Here is a 16,955-nt window from a genome sequence, read left to right as displayed (position 1 = left end):
AGTTTGGTTGCTGCTAGTGCTCCTCGAAGCTGGGTGGAAGCAGGAGACTCTCTGGCTGCCCTGCCATGATCCCAGCTCCCAGGTACAGCTTGCACAGCCTGGGAGTCACCTGGAAATGGCACAGTGGCTTGTGTAATTGAGCCAGTGCACAGACAGGGAAGAGATGATGCCATTTTGTTTCAGGTGGGCTGATGTCCCTGGAAGGGACTGGTGTCTTCTCCTGAGGCGACTTCTCATCATTTGATCCATCAGTGATAAAGCAAATTCAGAGGAATTTCTGCTTTTTGGCACAACCTTTGAACAAATAACATTATTCTGGTTCTGTGTACCTTGGTCTGTCCTCTAACCTGCCATGCCCTGGCTCTTTCCTCCAGCCAGTCTGAGCTGCCACTGCAGCTCTGTGTTTATCACCAGGACTGGCAACAATGGCTTAGCAAGATCAGACCAGGTTTGAGGAGAAAAAGTGCATTAGAACACAAATGCAGTTCAACATTCCAATTTTGGACTCATTCCTCTGTTTACATGGGCCTGAACCAGGTCTGGGTTCAAGAGTATCCCTGAGTGGGAAACAAAGTGCATGGCTGGACCTTCTTTCCTGTTCCAGCAGCTTTCTTTGCCATTCAGCTCATCTCCCCATGCTGTTCAGAGTGTGCTCCCCAGTACCTCTGAAAACCATTTTTACTGCAATGATGAGGAGCAATGTATTTCCAAAAGCCAGAGTTGGTAAATCCACTTGGTAGAACATTCATCACTCTCTTTTATCTTCTTCTGAGGCCACTTCTCATCATTTGATCCATCAATGATAAAGCAAATTCAGAGGAATTACTGCTTTTTTGGCACAGCCTTTGAACAGATAACATTACTCTGATTCTGTGTACCTTGGGCTGTTCTCCAACCTGCCGTGCCCTTGCTCTTCCCTCCAGCCAGGCTGAGCTGCCACTGCAGCTCTGTGTTTGTCACCAGGACAGGCAACAATGGCTTAGCAAGATCAGACCAGGTTTCAGGAGAAAAAGGTGCATTAGAATACAAATGCAGTTCAACATTCTGATTTTGGACTCGTTCCTCTGTTCATTTAGGCCTGACCCAAATCCTAGGTCTGGGTTCAGGAGTGTCCCTGAGTGGGAAACAAAGTGCATGGCTGGACCTTATTGGCTGTTCCAGCAGCTTTCTTTGCCATTCAGCTCATGTCCCCATGCTGTTCAGAGTGTGCTCCCCAGAACCTCTGAAAACCATTTTTACTGCAGTGATGAGCAGCAATGTATTTTCAAGAGCCAAAGTTGGTAAATCCACTTGGCAGATCATGCATCACTCTCTTTTATTGGGGCAAGACCTGTATCTTGGTCACTGTGCTCTTGCTAGGACCCAAGAATCAGCTCCCTGCAGCCCACAGGTGACAGCAGGGGGATCAGCCACTGTGGTTGGCACAGCCACAAAGAACCCTGGGCCAGCTTTGCAGCAGGGATGTTGAGTGCCTGGGACCAGGGGACTGTGTCTTTGTGCCTCTGCTGTAACTGGGGTGCTGCATCCTTCTCTCATGGTGGAAGATCCTAAAATACTGCCAGGAAGGAGATCAAATTCTTCTGAGTCACCAGCATGGCCTCACTACACAACCTTCCTTCCATTTGGATCAGTTTCTGCTGTGCCCACGTCTCCCTCAGGCAAACCAGGTGGATTTGTCTCCCCTGACCGTGGCTGGCTAGATATTACCTCACCCAGGAGCAGTGGAAAATGATCAGCATCTGCAGAGGGTGAATCATCTCTGTTATCTCAGATCCCTCTCTGGGGCATGAATCACTCTCTGGAGGAATCTGGTTTTCTCTTCTGGCTATAGAAAGACCCTATAACTGGGTTTTTTATTCACTGTGTGAATAAGGCTGGGTGAGATGTGGTTTTCCTACACTTGGAAGGCAAAAGAAAAATGTCCCTGTCCTCACTCTCAGTTTTATCCAGCAGAATCAGCCCCCCAAGCTGGCACACCCCATCAGAGCAGGGTACCAAAGCAGGCCTGAGCATCTCTGCTCCCCACAGTCCCCTGCACATCTGTGTAGCCCTCAGGGAAATCTGTCAGAGGAGATCATCTCACCCAAAAAATACAAATGCAAGGAGCAGCTTACCCTCTAACCAGGGAGGAATTTCTCTACACTCCAGAGCTGGAGGGATTTGAATTTGCAACTGCTGTTCTTAGAGCAAGTCAGAAAGGAGACATGGCTGCTGGTGCATCACAGACATGGATTTTTTTTTTTTCCTGGCAGTAGGAGGAGCTCAGCTGGTCAGATTTGAGTCTTTTCTGCTTAGCAGTAAAAAACCATGAAATGCAATGTGGTTATCCCAGTACAATGGTCTCAATGGCATTTTTAAGAGGAAGATTTAATGACCACACACAAGCTGTTGAATGTATCATCCTCAAGGAGCAGTTCACTTCAGCAGTGCCACAACAAATCCTTGCTGCATTTGTTTTCCATTCATTACTTGCTGTTTTTCAGCAATGAGTTGCTGTGAAGTTTATGCAATGTCCATGTATCTCATGCTTGTAAGTGTCAATGCTGTGAAGGATCCCAGGATTTCTCTCCCAGGAAGACAAGAGTGCTGTGTGGTTTACCAGGCTAACAGCTAAAAGTTTAGCAAACTTCAGTCAAGAACTGGAAAATAATACAGAAAAAAGCTATCTGCATGAATTGGTATCTCCTCCAAGGATGGTGTGTGGAGATACAAGACAGAGAAACTGCCCCAGCTGCATCAGCTGCCTCATCTGTGCTCACAATGTGTAAAAAGCAGCAGCTTCCTTTCTTTTAAAATCCTCTCCTGGAATGTGCAGAGTAGGTCATTCAGGTCCCAATGACCTTAAGTGGGGCCAGCATGTCCATGATGGCATCTTCTCTCTTGAGACTTCACTTTCCAATTTCCCCATTCACTGAGCTGGTGGTTGGCAGCACTTGGAAGGGGGTGATGGGGATGGGGATGGGGATGGGGATGGGGATGGGGATGGGGATGGGGATGGGGATGGGGATGGGGATGATGGTGATGGGGATGGTGAGGGACTCCCTTGCCATGCCCCAGCACTTCCAGAATTCCTACTTGTGCTGCCAATGAGGAGGTCCCAGCACAGGGGGTGTTTGGAGCTGTGCTTGTCCAGCAGTGCCTATTCCTGCCTGGCTGTACCCTCCAGGCACTGCAGTCACCTCCAGACTGCTCTCTGTTGGCTGTGGCAATGCAGCGGGGGCCCCTGGTGCTCACATATCTCCCCAGATTGTTTCCCCCTTTCTCTGCCCACACTGCAGTGACTGCAGAACCCACTTTTCAATAAGCAGAGGTCCCTCAGAAGAGACTCTGACACACACTGAAACTTGGCTCCAGCTTCACACCCTCCTCAAACACGCGGTCACTTCCCACCTCAGGCTGGAAGAGCTTTCAGGAAGTGCCTCGGCTGCCCCCAGTGTGTGTCCTGGGCACATTGTGAGCATTGAATAAATAACAATCACAGCTCTCATCCACACTCCTGCCTCATAAAGCCATAAAGAATGTTCCAATGTGTTTCCATTAAGCTTGTCATGGCATAACACATAACTGTCATGAACCTGAGCCCACCCACCCACCTGAGCACCCATGCTGTGTGTCCCGGGGGATGGCTCAATGGAAATGACAGATAACAGTTGTTCCACACAAGAGACATGTCAGTGCCAAAGGAAGATGGGCCCCAGGTGTTCAGGCATTGGCGTGTAAGGAGCTGTGGTTCATCCACAGCTCCTTACACACCAATGAGGAGCTTCAGGCAAACTGGAGATAGGGAGATGAGCAAGGAATGGACACACTTAAACTGGCAACATCTGTCATAGAATGATGGAATCCTGGAATGGTTTGTGTATAAAGAAAACTTAAGGCTCAACTCGTTCCACCCCTGCCATGGTCAGCGACAGCTTCCACTGTCCCAGGCTGCTCCAAGTCCTGTCCAACCTGGTCTTGGACACTTGCAGGGATCCAGGGGCAGCCACAGCTGCTCTGGGCAACCTGTGCCAGGGCCTGCCCACCCTCACAACCAAGAATTTCTTCCCAATATCCCATCTAACCCTGCTCTGTGCCAGTGGGAAGCCATTCCCTGTGTCCTGTTGTGCCATCTCTTGTCCCAAGTCCTTCTCCAGCTCTTCTGGAGCCCCTTCAGGCCCTGGAAGGGGCTCTCAGGTCCCCTGGAGCCTTCTCCCCTCCAGGTGAGCACCCTCAGCTCTCCCAGCCTGGCTCCAGGGCAGAGGGGCTCCAGTTCTTGGACCATCTCCGTGGGCTCCTCTGGACCCACATAAACAGGCCTGTGTGTTTCTCTCTGAGGGCCCCAGGGCTGGACCCAGCAACAATTGTGCCCAGATCTGTTCAGAGCCCTCTTCCCAGAGCTCAGCATGTCCTGTTCCTTCTGTCCCAAGGGCTGCTCTCCCTCCTCTTGCCCAGCTGCCCTGTGCCTGACAAACACCACGGTTCCCATGCAGGCCCTGCTGCTGGGTGGGCTCTGAGCCACCCTGCTCAGGCTCCAGCTGCCTCCTGAGCCTCCTCCATTCCCCTGGGCCTGGCACCATGGCCAGGGGGGCAGTGCCAGGGCCCAGGGAGAGGCTGGTCGGGGAGCTGGCACAGCTGCCCAGCTTTCAGCAGTTTCTGTAGCTGCACAGAGATTTTGGCAATCCTTCTTGCACCGTTCTGACCTGAGGGGTTTTGGAGGTGTTTGCAACCGGGGATAACAAAGCCCTCTTGTCTACACCAAAGACACTTTGTGTGGAGTCTAGGTATTGCTCTGATTTCATTTCCTGAGCATCCCTCGTGGAGAGCTTCCCACAGAAACATGCCCCATTGAGTCAGGAGGGAAGACTCACTGCAATCCAAACAGAGCCCTACAAACTTTCTCACCGGGTCCTGTTCCACAGCCAACTGCAAACACGTTTGTGTCTTGAACCTCCATTCACTGCCTGGGATGGTTTTCACAAGTTTCCAGCTGGAAATGGAGCCAGGAACCACTTGTGAGTCTTGCTGGAGGGCTGAGAGCCTTTCTGTGGCACAGCAGGGATGCAAGGTGGAGGAGCTGGCCTACAAGGCAATAATGTGTCATTCACAGAATCATAGAGTGCTTTGGGGCTGAAAGTGACCTTTAAAGGCCATCTAGTGCAGTCCCCTGCAATGAGCAGGGACACCTTCAACTACACCAGGCTGCTCAGAGCCACATCCAGCCCTCAATGCTTCCAGGGAAGGGACACTTCTCTGAGCAGCCTCTGTTAGTGTTTCACCATCTTACCATAAAGAATTTCTTCTTTGTATCTAGTCTGAATCTTCCCTCTTTTGGTTTAAAACCATCACCCCTTGTCCTATTGCTACAGCCCCTACTAAAAAATCTGTCCCCATCTTGCTCATGGGCCCCCTTTAGACACAAGAAGGAGCTCTGAGGTTTCCCCTCAGAGAAGAAGAGCCCTCTCTTCTCTCTTCTCTCTTCTCTCTTCTCTCTTCTCTCTTCTCTCTTCTCTCTTCTCTCTTCTCTCTTCTCTCTTCTCTCTCTTCTCTCTTCTCTCTTCTCTCTTCTCTCTTCTCTCTTCTCTCTTCTCTCTCTCTCTCTTCTCTCTTCTCCAGGCTGAGCAGGCCCAGCTCCCTCAGCCTGTTTCCAGAACAGGAGGGCTCCAGCCCTCAGCATGGCCTCCTCTGGGACCACTCCAACAGCTCCATTTCCCCTCTGAATCTACAATTCATTATGGCAGCAAAGACACAAGAGACAGGCAGAAATTTAACCCAGCTTTCCCTTTCCAGGTGAGTACTGCAGTCCCTGGCTGCCTTTGTCCTCTCCCGGGTGTTATCAGTTGATAGAAGAACCCTGTTCTTCCCTGGACTCCTTGGGCAAGCTCAGAGCCCCGGAGCCTCTGTGTGCCAGGCCCCAGAAGGGCTGAGCAGGCACAAGGAGCAGCATGAGAGAGCTGACAGTGTGGCAGTGAGGACACAGTGGGCTCGGGCACGGTGACCCCAGAGCTGGCAGTGTGGCAGTGGGGACACAGTGGGCTCAGGCAGGGTGACCCCAGAGCTGGCAGTGTGGCAGTGGGGACAGAGTGGGCTCAGGCAGGGTGACCCCAGAGCTGGCAGTGTGGCAGTGGGGACAGAGTGGGCTCAGGCAGGGTGACCCCAGAGCTGGCAGTGTGGCAGTGGGGGAAATGGAGCTGTTGGAGTGGTCCCAGAGGAGGCTGTGCTGAGGGCTGGAGCCCTCCTGTTCTGGAAACAGGCTGAGGGAGATAGGGCTGCTCAGCCTGGAGAAGAGAAGGCTCTGGGCAAACCTCAGAGCTCCTTCTTGTGTCTAAAGGGGGCCTATGAGCAAGATGGGGACAGACTTTTTAGTAGGGGCTGTAGCAATAGGACAAGGGGTGATGGTTTTAAACCAAAAGAGGGAAGATTCAGACTAGATACAAAGAAGAAATTTTTTACCGTAAGATGGTGAAACACTAACAGAGGCTGCTCAGAGAAGTGTCCCTTCCCTGGAAGCATTGAGGGCTGGATGGGGCTCTGAGCAGCCTGGTGTAGTTGAAGGTGTCCCTGCTCATTGCAGGGGATTGGATTAGGTGGCCTTTAAAGGTCACTTTCAGCCCCAAAAAAAAGCATGGGCAGGAGACTTTTCTCCTTTTCAATGCCTTTATTAAAAGTGATCAGCTTGGATGGGAAGAACCGACAGGTTCACACTCATGCCACTGCTGCTCTCAGGAATGACTCAGAGGAGGAGGAAGAGTGCAGTTTTGTCCACTGGTCTGTGGGCAGAGCTGGGGGCTCCATCCTCATGAAAGCACTGGAAAATCTCTGGATTTTCTGGTTTAATATTTGATGTCCTCTGTCTAGCTGACATCTTTAAGTTAGGGTGAGGGTTAAAAAGGCCTTGGCAGATACTGGATTCTGTTCCTCACATCTATTCATCACTTTGATTCATCAGTTTTGTGTTGGCTCGTTGTTTTAGGGGTTTTTGGCTAGGTTTGGTGAGGGGTCTCTCCCGTTGCATACTGGATCCGATGTCATTTGCATGTCACTTTGATGTCCCTTCACCTTTTGGGTGTCATCCTCTAGGAAGCAGCAGGGTGTCACTCAAAGAGGGAATTCTTAACCATCAACAACAGGTGATCACAATAACAAACAGTTAGAACTCTACCCTGGCAGCAACTGGCCCAACCTGTTAACTCTGCAACCTTTTAAAAAAAATGGGGCAGCTGTTCTACTCATAACAGTGGGAACAGAGTGGGCTCGGGCAGGGTGGCCCCAGAGCCCTCCCTGGCCGAGCCCTCCCTGGCCATGCCCTCAGCAACTCCTGGGGCTCCCCAGGCAGCTCCTGACTCAGGCTGGGAGCTCTGCCTGAGAAAGGAGCTGAGCTCTTGGCCCCAGTCATGAGTGAGTTATCGGAGAAGTGGAGCTGCAATGACATCATCTCCTTCTTATGTTACTACAAGGAACTTAGATCCTATTATGGGAGAGGAGGTAACTCAATCGAGCCTTTCAAGATAAACTCAGACAGGAAGAGAGACACGATTGCCTGGAGGCACCAATTAGACATTTCTGGTGAGCTCAGCCCTGTTCAGCTGACACACGTGTGTGCTCTGGGGCCAGGGAGGCAGGAGCTGCTCTCTGCTGTCCCTGGGGTGGGGTGGCAGGGGTGGCAGCCAGTGCTTCCTCACCGTGCTGCTGGCTCAGCCCTCACACCTTCAATGGGCACAGCTCTCCCTCCAGAATGAACTTTCTTTGTGTTCTGTGGTTTGCTGTGCACAGGGAACCACAGAGGAGCTCCCTGCTCTGGAGAGAGCACCTGCACCACTCAGTGCTGTTTATCTTCAGTGGCAAGTCTCCTCCAGCTTTATCAGGGAGATAACAGCTCAAAGTGTTGCAAAAAGTACTGTGAGGATGGGCTCACAATATTTTTTGCCCCTGTGGTGACTGGGCTGTGGGGAACATCCCAGCCTGTGCTGCAGGGCAGTCAGTGGCCTAAGACATGCAGACAGACAGCTCTCACTGGCTCTGATGTGTGTGAGGAAGGAAAAAACAGCAGCAAAATCTGGGACATGTCCTGGCAGCATGGTATTGAGCATTTCTGTTGGTTTCCAGGCTGCAGCTCCCCCTGTAAAGGCTTCACAGCCAGAAGGAAATGGTAAGAGATGGGTAAATTTGCTTCTGCCAGTCATAGGGTGAGGCATTTGCACCACATCTGTTAGGGAACAGAGAGACTGGTTCTGGTTATCCCCTGGTTGTTCTGGTTATTCTGCCAGTTATGACACCAACAGCTCAGAAACACACTTGTACATCCTGTGAAACACTCTGGGAGCATTTCTGGGGAAAAGACAGTTCTCAGAAACTGCTGGGTCTGTGACACAGAAAACACAAGATCAGCTCAGGATTAACACAAACCTCACAATTCATTCACTGCACTGAGGACTGCACAGACCCCACCCCTGCCAGACCTCCCCAGTGGCTGCACTGCTGGCATTGATTTGTCTTCTGGTCACTGGAAAGGAGGAATCTCCCACTCTTGACCTTTTCTCCTTAGAAAAGAACTTCCCTGTTTGCCTGTTCCTTCTAGAAGTGTTCCTGATGCCACCATCTTCTCTGGACTGCTCCAGACAGGGCAGTTGATTTCTCCACAAGCATTTCTCAAACACAGACAACATTCAAGCAATGAAGGGGCTCTTCCAAGGCATGTTGGAACTCAGTATGAAGCTGACCTGAAAACATCCTGCCCAAGGAGGAAACACTTCTATTTCTCATCCCACAAGGTTCCTCTGCCTCCCCAGGGCTGTCACCCCCCAGCAGCAGCAGCTGGCAAGCTGAGCCACACTCACATGTCGAGCTGACCTGATGCTCTCACCATGGCTCTGCAGAGATGTGAACATCTGCCCAGGGAAAAAGCTGCCTCAGAGCAGTGGGCTGTGGATGTCCTTGCAGGCAGCTCCCTCTCTCACTGCCCCTGAGTCCCCTGGCCTGAGGTGGCTGCAGGCACTTTGAGGACCTGAGTCAGTGTCATGTTTAAGCCATATAATCATCCTGTAACTCTCAGCAGCAGATGCAGCTCTAAAGCCAGAAACTGAGACTTTGAGCAGCTGCTGGTTTTCATAAGCTGTTGTTCTTGAATGTCCCACTTAAAATCAGCTCCTTCTGCATGTAACAGACAGGCCAGTGCTCAGCAGAGCCTTGCTTGGGCCTGTGAAGTCACTTGGAAGCATTGGCCATGCTGACATCTGGAGTCCCTGTGTGTGATGCTCTTTCCAGACCCATAGCGCTGCTCAGAGCAGGGGTGGGATGAGCTCCTCTCCTGAGCCATCCAGCAGCTCTGCCAGAGGTGCCTTCCTCTGCAAGCAAGCAAAGGGTTAAAGCTTGCAAGGAAAACCAACTGAGTGATTTGGTGAAACAAAGATTAAAACATCTCTGTGGAAGGTGAGGAGCCAGCCCTGGCCTGTGCTGTCTCATTTACCCACTAATCAGCCCAATTACCTCAGGTATAAATCATAACAAAACACTTACAGAGCCAGAGTCACACACTGAAGAAAGAACTGTTGGGTTAGTTTTTGTTTAGTATAATTGATATAATTACTAACAACCCTGTGCCAAGAACTTCAGCTTTTCTGCTTCCAGAAGAGAGTAGAGAGCTGTCTGAAAGCCATAGCAATTAGCAATCCCCAGATGCACAGCTTTTATTAGCAAGAATGCACATCTATTGCAGAAAGAGCCAGCAGCTCCCTGAGGAGCAATTAACCATCCCTTGGTGCCAGGCATGCAGCTGTCACTGAGCCCATGTCCCCTCAGCAGGGCTGCAGAGGCAATGAGGAGTCCTGCCCACCATGCTGCTTGTGAAATGCCTTCACCTGGGCACTGCCTTGTTCCTCATTTTAACTTACGTGGCTCCAGATAGGTGCATCTTGCTGTGCTGTGGTCCAAGCAGGCTGCTGATTCTGAGACTTCTCAGGCCCAGCTCATTGTACCATGAGAAAATCTCCCTTTTGCTCCACTGAGGAATCTGAACTCTGATCTCCACACTCTGGAGCAGACTAAAAGAAATTACATGGCTGGAGCTTCCCAGAAGGTGAACCCAGAGAGTGTCTCATGGACAGATGTTGGGGAAGATGAATCAGGAAAGTCTTATAAATATGGATGCCTGGCAAAAGATTTTGAGAATATAGAAACTATAAGTGAAATTGAAATGAAAGCAAGCTTTGAGATCCCTCAGTTACTGAACAACTGGAAAACAATGGTGTGGCCAGCTGAAGGTGATCCCCTTTTGATGGAACAACACCCTCTGCTTGCAGACAGGCCCAAGGGTCAGAGCAGACCCTACAGCTTGGCAGAAGGGGCCCAAAGAGGAGTTTTTAGGGTTTAAAATGTAACACAGTGTGGTAATGTAATGATTCTCATAGGCTGTATGGAAATGCTGTAGGATTTGTATCTTGTACTAGATTGGTTAGTGAGAATGAGAGTATTCAACACAGAAGAAGATTTATGGTATTGAAATGGGAACTTTGCTCTTTTTACCCTTCCTTGCTCTCTCATCCTCTTTACCACATTCTTGCCTTCTCTCTCTTTACCTCTCTCTTTACTTCTCTCAGCCCTGCTCCAGCTGTGGCTGGCAGCTCCCAGCAGGGCCCTGCACCCAGGCCCTTTGCAATAACCCACAGGTTCCCAGCCCTGGCTGCAGAGATCTCTCCTCTCCATCCATCCCCACCATCCTAAACCCTGTCACTCCTACAGACAGCAGCCACACATCACACCTCACCAGGAGGTGCCCAGGCAGCCCTGCAGAGCTGAGGAGCAGCAGAGCTGGGCTTATCTGAGCCCTGCAGAGGTCACCTCTCACTGGCAGCGAGCTGATAAGGCACAGAGCTGTGGACACATGAGGCTGAAGCCAGAGGCCATCCAGGAGTGTTAACAAACTCCTTGGATGGATCCAAGCACTCAAAAACCTCCACCAAGGACCCGTGCTGCATTCCTCATACCCATGGACATCCCTAGAGGAAAAAGGGCCTTTCCTGGGTGTTGCTAAACAGCCACAGAGCAAATCCAGCAGCATTCATAGTTTCCCCAGGTCCTGGGGCACCATCACAAACCAAACTTCCTGAAGGGTGGCTGTGGTGAGCTGGGGGTCGGCCTCTTTCTCCGGGCGATAACAGATAGAACAAGAGGACACAGTCTCAAGTTGCGTCAAGCGAGATGTAAGTTAGAATTAAGAAGCAAATATTTCACAGTAAGAGTGGTCAGATACTGGAATCATTTACCCAGTGAGGTGGTGGAGTCATCATCCCTTGAAGAATTCAAAAAAAGACTGGATGTGGCACTTGCTGCCATGATCTAGTGAACAGTTAGAACATCGACTGGACTTGATGATCTTATAGGTCTCTTCCAGTCTTGAACTTCTGTGATTCTGTGATTCTGTGAAACTCCTTTGTGGGTCAGACTCAGGAGGTCATGAGCAAAGTGGGATGGAAAGTTGGACATGGGCTCCACCTCACTCCCTTGTCCCTGTTCCTGTCCCTGTCCTATCCCTGTCCCTGCTCCTCTTCCTATCCCTGTTCCTGTCCCTGCTCCTGCTCCTGCTCCTGTCCCTGTCCCTGTCTCTGTCCCTGTCCTATTCCTGTCCCTGTCCCTGTCCCTGTTCCTATCCCTGTCTCTGTCCCTGCTCCTGTCCCTTTCCTAACCCTGTCTGTCCCTGTTCCTGTCCTGTCCCTGTCCCTCTTCCCATCCTATCCCTGTCCCTGTCCTATCCCTGTTCCTGTCCTTGTCCTATCCCTGCCCATGTTGCTGTCCCTGCTCCTGTCCCTGTTTCTGTCCCTGTCCCTATCCCTGTCCCTGTCCCAGCTCAGCCTGGTGTACCAGCCCCTGGCTCTGGTTTAGCATCTACATTTCTGAAAGCTTGGTTTGGGTTTGAGAAATTATAACTACCCTCATGGGTATTTTCATCATCTGTTCTTTAATTAATTAAACTTGAAACAGAGCATTCACTTTAAAACAATTTTCATTAAACTTATAGGGATTTGGATGAAAGAATATCTCTGGGAAAAGTAAGCAGTGCTGGCTTTTTTTATTATTATTTTAACAGTTTATGATGCCAAAACCTAACAGAATTCTTATGCCGAGGAAGGAATGGAAAAAAATAACAAAAATTAACATTTTGTGCAGAAGTTTTAATTTTGCTCAAAATGTTCTTGTTTGTCCAAAAACATTTTGGTGGAATTTTCAAATAGAATACTTAGCCTTACTCTGAGCTGCTGCGGGGTTTGCTTTTCTGATCTTTATTCTTTGGAATTGTTGTCTCAAGTAGATGAATGATGTTATTCTCTGATTTGTTTGTAGCTGTGGGGGCAGTAAGTAAATTGGGGCAGAACTTGCAGTTCCCACTCTCTCAACAGGAAAAATCAAAATTCATTGTCTTGTGTTGGCCCTCTGAGCAAGGACACAAAACCTGTGGGAGTGGAGCTTTGGGTGTGATGTGCTTTTGTGATGCTCTCAACTGAACAGAATCACAGAATCACAGAATCAATCACAGAATGGTTTGGGTTGGAAAGGACCTCAAAGCCCATCCAGTTCCACCCTCTGCCATGGGCAGGGACACCTTCTACCATCCCAGGTGGCTCCAAGCCTTGTCCAGCCTGGCCTTGGACATTTCCAGGGATCCAGGGGCAGCCACAGCTGCTCTGGGCACCCTGTGCCAGGGCCTCACCATCCTCTGAGGTTAATACAATAAAGTGGAAAAATGGGAATAATGGAATAGGGTTTAACCCACCCTGGGTTATCATTCCAGTCTAAGGTGATGCTGCACCAGAGCTTGTACTCTGCATTTTAAGGACATTTTTCTGAAGATCTCAGGAAGGTTTGACTGCACTTCCTAACCAGGTACAAATCTCCAGATTTGTCCAGCCAGGGCAGGAAATGCTTCTTTCTGTGATGTAGGGAAGGTTTGTTTCCCAGGATTATCTGAGAATTTCCCCCAGGAAATACCATCCACACTCCCCTGCAGAAAGCAAGGCTTGCACCCAGCCTCTCCCCTCTCCCACTTGTGATGGGGCCTTTGGTCTCCTGCAGTTATTGCAGTGTCCTTAAATTAAGAAATGTTGGTACTCTTTGAAAAAGGGTTATACCTGGGGGGTAACAGTGTCTGGGGGTTTGCTCTGGCGTTCAACTTTCATCAAAAATATTACTTTATATAGTCAAGAATACTAATTTCTTAACCCCATTCCTTTCTGGAGGATCATTGATTTGTGGGCTGGGCCATGACAGCACTGTTAACTTCCTTCTCTCATGCTTTGATAAGAGACAAAGTGCTTTTTCTCTGCAATGTGAATTCAGAGATCACTGCCTTAGATAGCTTGGAAAAATAAAATAAGCTCTGTTGGCTGCGGATGGAAATTTAAATTTTGTATAATTGGTTCCTGGTATTTCATCCAAATCCGAAGTATTTTCCTCTTATAATTTGGTTTCAAAATCTACAGATAACATTGTATCCTGCTCACCATCATTGCAATAAAAGGTCTTTAGAGAGATGATTCCAAAACCTAAGTTTTAAAGTTTTTTCATAATAACCTTAATATTTTTTGGCTTGTCATTCTATTTTGAAACAAAAACAAATGTTCAAAATTAAAATTTCTCAGCAAATTAAACCTCAAATTCAACAGGTTTAAGCTTTCCACAATGATTAAAAGAAGCAATTGGCAAATGGAGGGGAGGACAGGCCCAAAGGTGTGACAGCAGAGCACAGGCTCAGCTCCTGCCCTGTGACACAGGGTCTGACTCCTGCACAGGTACCCCTGGTGGTTGGGATCCCACAGTTCTGCTCCATTTGCATATTGCAGTTAGTTGCCCAATTACAGCTTTTGCCCACGCAGTCCCATCCTTCTTGTTTCTCTCTCTTCATTCCATGTTGTTTTTTCTCTTGGGCCTGAGATTTGGATCATTTGTGCTTGGTCCCCAGCTGGAGAAGGAATTGTTTTGTCTCCCTGCACTGTGAAGAGAGCTTACAATCCCTTTATATGAAGCCCAGACCCACACACTAAAGCAGCACAGAATCTGAAAAATAGAAAAGCCCAAACCTGAGGTATCACTAGGCAGTGAGCAGATATCAGTTTCTCTGGGTCTGGATTGAAGGCACTTGAGATGATAGTTCATGTTCAGACTCAGATGTTTATTATTTCTTATCAGTAAAACAGTCTCACTACTGTGAGTTCTGCAGCTTTTCATTAGAAGGCACAAAATGGCCAACAATCTCTTGTTACAAGGTCTTTTAAGACTAAACTATCCAATTAAGAACTGACACCTAGATTATTTTCCCTTTTAAGCCAATAACTGATCTCACAGAGCCCTCAGTGCAGAATTTTCTGCCCAATTACAAAATGCCAAACCCATGAAGAAGAAGGACGAAGAAGCATGAAGAAGAAACCCAGGACAACACCCCCATCTTGCTTCCATCTACAACACACGAAAAATCCCAAACCCTAAATTTCTCACCAAGTGATACACCTACACTACTCTCTATAATCTATTTCACACTTTTGTGGATTCCAGTGTGTCTTGAAGTCTAGAAAACTTTCTCCATGGATGAGGGTCAAAGTCAGTGCTGCCCTGGGGGTCAGGACACCCTGGAGCAGACAGAGAAATATTCCCAATGTGCTCTGGGTTTCCACAGGCAGACATCTCCCAGCACAGGTGGGAGAATCACAACACCTTCTCATGTTAATCACTATTTACAGCCCAGTCCAATCTCCCTGGCCATCAATCCATCCCCTATTTACAGCCCAATCCAATCCATCTCCTATTTACAGCCCAGTCCAATCTCCCTGACCATCAATCCATCCCTCTCCCTTTGCCCAACACCTGGGGAAGGGCTTTCACTGATCCCCACCCTGTTTCTCTCCCACGCAGCCGCCTGGATGCAAACCTCATCTCCGTGGTGCCCGACAGGAGCTTTGAGGGGCTGCTGTCCCTGCGTCACCTGTGGCTGGACGATAACGCGCTGACGGAGATCCCGGTGCGCGCCCTCAACCACCTGCCAGCGCTGCAGGCCATGACCCTGGCCCTCAACCAGATCTGGCACATCCCCGACTTCGCCTTCCAGAACCTCAGCAGCCTCGTGGTGCTGTAAGCCTCCTCCAGTTCTTATTCCCTTGGCTGGGACAAGGTGCTGCCCAGGGGTTCCAAGGGGCAGAGGGTTTGTTCCCCCTCATTTGATATGAATTGCTAAATTTGCCTCTTTTGATTTTTGACATTTTCCCCACTTTTCAGTGAAGAGCTAGAAAGCTCCCTGATATAATTCAATAAATGTTTTGTATTTAAAAAAAATCAGTAACTGGAAACAAAAACCAGATTATTTTCCTTGAAGACTCAAGCAACAAAAACCTCGTTTCTTTTTGTCTCTCCAATCCCTGTGTTAAAACTACAGGAATTTCTAGCAACCTGAAAAAAATAAATTGCAACAATCTGCAGTCAGGTCAAAAAAGTAATATTTTAATTCCTTGGAAAGCATACCAGCTCACTCCCTTTCCTCCCCCACCCCCTTTTATTACCAAATACGATTTTAAACCAAAGGTCTAACGTCAACACCTTGTCCAAGCCAGTGCCGGCTTATTTGCATGAGTGTGGTACATCTGCAGGTCAGATGTTCTGCGGTGGTTGCTGTCCAGTTCTTGTTGTTAGAATCTCCTGGCCAGAATTGGGAGCGCTGGGGAGAGCAGCGCTGCTCCAGGGATGGAAAAATTCCCTGGGGAGAGCAGCGCTGCTCCGGGATGGAAACATTCCCTGCGGAGAGCAGCGCTGCTCCGGGATGGAAACGCTCCCTCCATGGGCAGAGACACCAAACCAGGCACAACCTCCGGCAGAAGGGAGCTGATCCCTCTGGCAGCTGCTCTGGAGGGGCATCCTTTCTATCAACAGATTATCTTCCCTTTAAGAGGAACTTCACATGTGCAAATTGGATGGTTGTTACTTCTTTGGTGTTGATTAGCAAGTTGCAGGGTGATTGCCAAATGCTTTAGCGCTCCTCTATCCACATGAAATGCCACCTCTAGTTTGGTAATTTGTACTGATAGCAGGGTGTTAAGTAACCTCAGCATGTAGTGCCTTAGTGAAAGTTTAGCAATTATTTCCCTTTCAAAATTTAAAGTGTTTACTGAGACCATCCAGCATGGAAAGTGCTTGGACAAAGCACTGTTCAGAGTTTTATTAAGCATCAAATTCATCTGTTTAGACAAAGCATAAAGGCTTATTTAGGAGAAAAGCAAAAAGCAACTTGAGAAAAATCAAAAAAGTAGTTTTCACCCACAATAGTGCTCATTCTCTAAGGCAACCCCTGGCCACCATAATGCAACCACTTCAGTCGGCTTTAATAGCTCACTCAGCGGGTGAGCTGACATTTGGGGTTTCATTTCAGCCTCCAAAGCATGCTGCTTTCATTCTGGCTCATCCCATACTGTGGGCAAGAAGCAACTCCTTAATTAACCAGGCAGGCTCGAGAAATAAAAGTCATTGACCATTAGGTCACAAGGGAGGGAATAATGTCCCACCACACACAATTGGAAGGGAACACATGTGTGATCCTGCCAGGCTCTGCGGGACACGATGCTGCATTTTTGTGGGATCACAAGTGTTTGGCAGAACTGGCCCCATCAATCTCTCCCCTGCTTCCATGCAAGCCCTTGTCAACACATCACCAGTGGAAAGTCACCCAGTGTCCCTCCTGTGTCCCAAGCAGGGACATGTCCCTGCTCCAGACTCACCCACCGAGCTGACAAGCCAATGTTCCCAAAAGGCAGCCAAGCTGGAGAGAAGGCATTCCCCACCAGGGTGCAGCTGGTCTGTGGCCTCCCTCTGCAAAAGTCTGGGTTTGCAGGTCCATGGAGGACCTGCCTGCTGCTACAGACACAGAACTCCCAGCTGCAGGGTTAGAATGAGCCCCTGGGGAGAAAGGCAAGGGCAGAGGGGCTGGGCACAGGGGAAACCCTCAT

The 16,955-nt window shown here is 49.2% G+C and overlaps 1 protein-coding gene across 1 annotated transcript in view; it reads left to right on the top strand.

Annotated features, from left to right (window-relative positions):
* The window catches only part of LGR6 (leucine rich repeat containing G protein-coupled receptor 6), a 172,217-nt gene that overhangs the window by 99,879 nt on the left and 55,383 nt on the right, over positions 1–16,955 (top strand). The window contains exon 5 of the mRNA XM_058819408.1: positions 14,878–15,093. Within this exon, the coding sequence (XP_058675391.1) occupies positions 14,878–15,093 (216 nt within the window). The remainder of the gene's footprint in view (positions 1–14,877; positions 15,094–16,955) is intronic.

This window comes from Ammospiza caudacuta, chromosome 24 (genome assembly GCF_027887145.1).
Source record: "Ammospiza caudacuta isolate bAmmCau1 chromosome 24, bAmmCau1.pri, whole genome shotgun sequence".
NCBI classification, from domain to species: Eukaryota; Metazoa; Chordata; class Aves; order Passeriformes; family Passerellidae; genus Ammospiza; species Ammospiza caudacuta.
Note: the sequence above shows the minus strand (reverse complement) of the source record. Positions and strands in the feature narration are given on the sequence as shown.